The sequence below is a fragment of the Protopterus annectens genome, chromosome 6.part1 (genome assembly GCF_019279795.1).
Source record: "Protopterus annectens isolate FY-2018-M chromosome 6.part1, PAN1.0, whole genome shotgun sequence".
Taxonomy (NCBI): domain Eukaryota; kingdom Metazoa; phylum Chordata; order Ceratodontiformes; family Protopteridae; genus Protopterus; species Protopterus annectens.
In genome coordinates this window covers 138,142,423-138,149,410 of record NC_056738.1, presented here as the reverse complement: position 1 = coordinate 138,149,410, position 6,988 = coordinate 138,142,423, and the positions used below count along the sequence as shown (strand labels likewise).

The 6,988-nt window shown below is 35.8% G+C and overlaps 1 protein-coding gene across 3 annotated transcripts in view; it reads left to right on the top strand.

Moving 5' to 3' along the window:
- Positions 1 to 2,263: 2,263 nt before the first annotated feature.
- The window catches only part of CHN1 (chimerin 1), a 1,979,161-nt gene continuing 1,974,436 nt past the window's right edge, over positions 2,264 to 6,988 (top strand). The window contains exons 1-2 of one of the 3 annotated variants that reach the window (XM_044075564.1): positions 2,264 to 2,357; positions 2,549 to 2,642. In XM_044075564.1, coding sequence (XP_043931499.1) covers positions 2,624 to 2,642 — 19 coding nt within the window. In that variant the 5' untranslated portion in view covers positions 2,264 to 2,357; positions 2,549 to 2,623. Of the gene's footprint in view, positions 2,358 to 2,377; positions 2,643 to 6,988 lie in introns of those variants that run through there. The other 2 variants (XM_044075565.1, XM_044075562.1) reach the window with 2 other exon arrangements.

Sequence of the window (6,988 nt, the reverse complement as noted above, 5' to 3'; positions counted from 1 at the left end):
AGTGAAAGTTGTTCTGGAATGGATGTGATGTGTAAAACAATTTTTGTGGCTGGCAGCACTTATCTGTTGTTTTTAAATGTTTCTTCTTAATGCTATAAATAATGTAGGATAATTGCTTAATTGTTTGATGAAGTGATTTCATTATGATGCAACTATTTAAGGATTTGTAGTTTTGTAGTTCATTATCCCTTGAAGGTGAAAGGCCGAGGTACCAGGAGAATAAATACTTTTGCTATTGGTTCTATCGGCTTCATTAGTTTTTTTTTTTTTTTTTTATGTATATTGTTTTTTATGGTGCTGTTATGTCTTCGAAATACTTAACTGTTGCCATTATTTATTTGGTTATTCATTTATTTTATCACAAACAGACGACTGAGGTGTTTACAGTCAATAAAGTGATTATAATCTGTGGAAGAATGTGATTGATCTCTAATGTTTGTTGATCATATTTTAACAGTGACTAATTTGAGTTGGCAGATCTAGTGTGTGTTTAAGTGAATCAAACTAACACACATTACTGTGATCATTATTATTTTTATTTTTGATTACAGTCAGACATCTGAGGTATACAGAGTCAATAAAGTGTATGTTAATTTTTGGATGCTGAAGCAATCTGTGGATGAAACTGATCTCTCCTGTCACTTGATTACACTTTTCATTGTTCTGGCTTCACATGGCTACTATGTGTTTCAGTAAGGCAAGTCAAAGTGCATTACTGTGGTCATTTTTATAAATTTGTTCATGCGCAGACATCTGTGGTGTACACTGCCTATAATCTGGCTGTCATCATACCTCTTAGCTGTCCAGAATGTTGTACAACGGCTAGATTTTTTACTCTTATTTCTGGTCTGTACCTTGTAAAATGTGTTTATTTTTCTGGTAAATCATTGAGGATTACAGTCACTAAACAATGACAGATATTTAAGTTTCAAACTTCATATCCTTCAGAAAAATGCAAGCTGATTCAAAACCTATTGATCTAGCAACTAGGTTTATAAGAACAATATTTAATATTTGTCCCTGATTTTGGCACATTACCTGCATTATTTTAGCTTTGTCCAGAATTTTTAAGTAAAGAAGATAAGTATGGCTATGATTATGACTGTGGGCTAGCATTTGTTTTTAGCCACAGGCAGTCTGTGTTCTCTACTATATTTTTTTCTAGCGTGCCACTCCTCCAAAACAAATGTTACAGAAAACCAAGGCAAATAAGAGGTGGTTTTGGTTATTCTTCCAACACAGTATTTGTATGCAGTTTACTCTGATTAGATATAAAGTACTACTTCATTGAATTAGTCATTCAAATATTTATGGTTGCTGGGGCACAACAGCTCACTATTGAAAATTTGAATGCATTCTTTAGGGGTGTTATTGGGTAACATTCCAAGACATGGATATGTATGTATGTATGTGTGTGTGTGTGTGTGTGTGTGTGTGTGTGTGTGTATATATATATATATATATATATATATGTTATATATTTGTATGTGTGTATGTTTGTATATATATATATATATATATATATTTATACAAACACACACACACACACACATAGTAAAAGTAATGCCTTACTAGGGGTCGCCACAGCGGAACTATAATTAATATATATATATATATATATATATATATAGATATATATATATATATATAAATATACATACACATATATATTAATTATTAACGGTTGTGGGATATCAGTGAAAGGTTGTGGCTGAGTTCATATTTGCTCAAAATTAGAACGATTACCTTTTACGTAGCTGACTGCATGGCATACCTCGCAACTGTCCAGATTTTCGCAGAATGTCCAAATTGTTGCCTCAGATTTTTGGTCTGTTCCTCATAAAATTTGTGGCAAATCAGTGAGGATAGAATTCACTAAATAATGACAGGCATTCGAGTTTCAGGCTTCATATCCTTCAGAAAAATGCATGGTAACACAAGCACTTTTATTCTAGCAACTTTCTAAGTTTATAAGAGCAACATTTAAAATGTGTACCTATTTTGGGGGGCTTTGTCCCCCCACTGTTTTTGACTTTTTCCAGATTTTTTGTGCTAAGAGGTTGATAGTTCTGCTGCTGCATGGTGGTAATAGTATATGTTGTTACAAGGAAATACTTAAGCTAAAAGTCTCTGCAATATATTACAAAAACAACCACCACCCGTACTGCATATTATACCATATAGCCTCCGTTTCTTGCCGCAGTCTTTTCTTTGATAGAGGGAGGACACTGACTGAATTTCCTGTTGCTGTGGCAACAGACACTGACAGGACGGGAGGGGAGCTGATAGGAGCAGAAGGTAGTCATGTGATGGCTAAAATGGCGTCCAAAATCCAAAAAGATGCGGTGTGACACAGAGTACGTTCATCAATGTGCAATGCACTTTCCTTTTTATTTATTAAAGCTGTGTAACTCTTCCTTTTATTGTAAAACATTGCATTATTCCCAATGTTGCCTTTAATTTGAGAAAGCAAAACATAGTCCATACATTACAGTAATATTGCACTTCATATTTTTACACCATCTTTTAAATGTTTTCTTTGTTGCAGTATATGGAGCGTGAATTGTAGTGTTAGATTCCAGACTGTCAGTTTAGTTGCAAGCGCTACCGACAATAAGTAAAAATGGCACTGACGGTGTTCGGTGAGTAAAATTATATTTAATACAGTATTTGTGTAAACCAGTGTGTAATTGCATCCACTTTTGCCTAATACGCCTAATAAGTGAATGACAGACTTGCTGACAAGAGAATACGTTTTCTCTCTTGTTTATATTAAGCAGTCAGATAACAGTACGGACTCTTGGTAAAGCGTCTTAGAAGTCTAAGCGTAAATGTAACTTGAGTGTTCACTTACTGTCTTGTTGCACGGATTGTTAACTGAATGCGCATTATCTGTTAACTGTAAAAAGCTCTGACTGCATGCAGCATTCTTGGGAACGTTGCATAAGTTGTGAGCGGCTGCAGCCTGTGTACTGGTTACTTTATTGTCACGATGTGAAATATGATTGAAGAAAATAATGACACCGGTGAATAGAGAAGGATCATCACTCAAATGCAAAATTATGTTTAACATTGTTTATATGTGCACACTGCACAGTTTCTTCACTCGTGATGATGTGGTAGACTCGTGTTCGGATAATGTGGTCGTTTTCTTGTTATGTTAGTAAAATGAGTGCTCCACGTCTGTCTAAAGGTGTCTGCAATTTGTTTTGCCGGGAACAAGCGTTTCTTTAAAACCCAAATGGTATTGCTTTCCTAGCTGAGAAGCTGCTTAAAACAGCGTATTTAAGTCGTTTTTTATATTTTTAATTGTTCTTGTTGCCTTTTTTGTATTTTTATTTATTCATTTATTTTCTTGCTGTTTGTTGTCGCAAAACTTTTACAAGGGAAATTTCCACTTGTTTGCAAGAATAACATTTTTAATTTATTTTATGTTTTGTTGACTGTGTTAGTTCCCACTAAGCTTGTGGGTTGAGTTCCTCTGCTCTTTCTTTGCCAAGTGGCAATGGACCTATTTCATCCACCTGAGCTACCAGCATCTTAAGCAAATGAGACCTTGGTTTAATGTCTCACACTTAATTGGTGAGCATTCCTATACAGTATCTGATGTGGGAGTAGATCTCCCTGCACCAGAGGTGAATTTGCTACCTGTTGAGTCACTGACACTTCTTCAGTTGTGAAAATCGTGCAAAGTGGTGTAGATTTGACATTGTGCACTAGTTTCAGTATGTTTTTAATTATAGAAAATTTTGAGACTTAAAAGAGAAATGGTTTTCATTAGTTTTAGCTGGACATTCATTAGTAGTTGATTTAATGTTCATAGTTTTGTAGGGAAGAAGATTTGCCCACAAAATGTCTGCATTTATCATTTAATAGTTTGATTCTTTTTACTGCTGCTGTTCTATATTGTTTTGACCTGATTTTCCAACAGTGTTATGTATGATGTCATTCTTTTCTAAAGGCTGTCAAAAGTGTATGCCTTTGGCTGAAAAGTATTGGTGTTTGTAACCAGTCATAGCAATGAGTGTGATTTTATAAATATGTTAGCCCTCTGACAGTATACTGATGAGGCACTGAGCATGCAGTAAATTATTACAATACAGGTGGGATGCCCTTAGCACACTGCACAGATCATTAAAAGAGGTTGAACCAATGTTTTCTTCTTCTTCTTATGATGGTCATGCTCTGTTAAAATACTACTCACATTTTGTGCATATTTTTGGTGTCCTATTTCTCCCCCAAATCCAAAGTGTCAGTATTCAAGTCAGTGTCAGTTCTCCTCAGCTATGTGTTTGCTCTTGGTAGTTTGTATTTTACATGTAGGTTAACATAATTTATTCTGATTTGGACTCAGATTCACATAGATGGGCAGCCTGTTTGAACATGGGAATCCTCTAGGACACATGTCAACCTTGCCAACATGTCATTTTTTCTATATCAGCATTCTAAATGTATGCAAAACACACATGAACAGCAGACCGACATATATGTCAGTAGTTTGAAAGACAAGTATGCCATGCCATTCTACCATTACATTACATCAAGTGATGCAACACTGATATGGGGCCCAATTCCAAAAAAATGGGGTCCGTTGTAAATGACCACTTGCACTGACAGCAGGCTGAGAGCAGATCTTTTGGTGACCCCTGGTGTAAGCCTCTTTATTGATAGGCCTTACATAAAGTAAATCTCTTACACAGAAAGCAACTCTTGTGACTTTAATAAAGAGTTTTATACATGTTCTTGTGGTACAAAGACCAGAGAACAAATAAGAATATTTCTGATGCCCACAGTGAGAAGACCTATCTAACAGTCAGGGCCAGATTCATGAATACCTACACTAAGTGTATACAATCTATATTCAAGAACATTCCTACCACATTTTTCTTGTGCTGTCTGTTCATTCAGAATGGTGTGCACGTGTTAATGAATCTGGCCCTCAGAGTAAACATAAGAGGCATAACAGCATTAGTTGGCATTTGAAGGATGTAAAGTTCTTGCCTATATGCTTATTTGCTTGGCTTGAAAACTGTTACTTGGACCCTTTAGGTTATCTACCATCTGACAAAAAACTACCCTATTAAATGTAACCTTTCCCCATCCAAGTTCCTTGAAATGAATAGTCCCCAACCTTTTTTTTTTTTTACATTTGTGTGGTGTACGGTGAGATTTCCTTACAAGCAAGTAGTTGTTCCTCTCCTTCAGGTTATTTCTGTTTTCTCACCGCTATGATGTTACTGTACATAGTTTGCAAGGTTTACCCTCTTAGAAAATGCATTTTTTATGGTTGTTTCCCGCAGGTTTATTGGGTGCATTTTTCAGAAAGTTAAACTTGTTAAGTTTACAGTCATTGGGTTGTGTATTGATTTCTCAAAGGGAATCCACACTACTTAGGAGTGTTTTTTTTTAATGCCATGGCATTCAGATTGTATTGGCATTTGAAAATGCAGCCTGAGGTGTACGAAGCCATTGCTCATTCTTTACTGATGTGTAAATGAAAAACAGTAATATATGCATTTTATTTACTTGTTTATTTGTTAACCAGGCAGATGCTAGGTACAGCTACCTCTTTTCATGGATGACCCTGGATCATTGCCTGATTAACTGACTTACTTGTAGTCTCACAGTAGGCAATAGATGGCAGAGAATCTCAAATCCAGAACTTCAGTTCGAAGTTCATTAGCAGCTCTTTGCTTTTACCCTTTTTACTATGCTCCCTGTTTTTGGGAAAACTTGGCTAGGCTTACAAAGCCCCCCCTCCTCCAGGTCATTAACCTAGTAACAATTTGTGAAGATAATATGAATACATAATGACCTCTGATTAGGCCAGTCTTGGAAGTGATACAGTGGCTTCCTGCCCAGACGTCCTACCATTCTTCCTCATGTTAAAAGGGTCTTCCAGAGATGATGCTGTAGTGTCATGGGCATACATGGATATGACCTTATTACCCATTGTACTCAGAGCTTGTACTGTGGTCATTAATAACTGCATTTTGGCTGTGGGCATATCTGGACATGTTCAGGGTGTGCCCTAAAGCTCTCTCTGAAATAGTAGGTGTGTCTATTAGGGACATTAGAACAGGTGATTATAAAACAGTTATGAATGTTTTTGAACACAGCCTAATTTATATTTTCTTTCTCTGCATTTAACATGTCCAAAGAAATATCTGAATATTGCCATCTAATGATTTTACAACAGCTAAGGATAAACCAAAAGTATGTACTATATAAAATCTTACAAATAGCTTTATGTGTAACTGGTTTCATAATTATTCTTTATCTGGTACTGTAGGAGTCATAAAGAAACTCAAGGTGAGGAGATATGTGCAGTGACCTGCATCCTACCATATAATATATATCCCAACATTGTAAAATTGGTTTGACAGAAAAGGTGGACATGCTGGCCCTGACACAAAGTTATCTTATACGAATTTTGTATCTTTACAAATATTTGGCGGCCCAAAACCTGAAGTTATTTGGGAAGGTTGCAGAGTTATGCTGTTTCATAGTAAATGCTCAGATGAAATAGAGAAAATTTACTGAGAATTTTTTTTCTAGAAGTGTACAAACATTTGCATTCATAGTGTATCAGACTATTGGATGGATCTTTTCTTGCATACTAGGTTGCCTGGTCACATGTTTTGATTAAGTTGTGGTGATATTTGACACAGAATTTAAATATTTGGTGAGCAAATGAGTGAAAAGCTGTATACTACCTTTGCAAAGGCTGCCATCAGGAATTCCCAAAAATATTTAAAAGCTGTGTACAACAAGAAAACAGAGTGTCACATTGCATGTACTTGTATGATACTGTTGGCTCGGATAAGGAAAGCAGTAGTATATTATAAAGAATGATAAGGTGGATAATCTGTGGATAAAACACCACAGAAGGACTAAAACATGGAGAAATTATTACACTTCTGCAGTCAAATTTCAGTAAAGATTTTAGAGCATGGTAGTTGAAAGCTGTGCAGTGTTGCCAACTGTT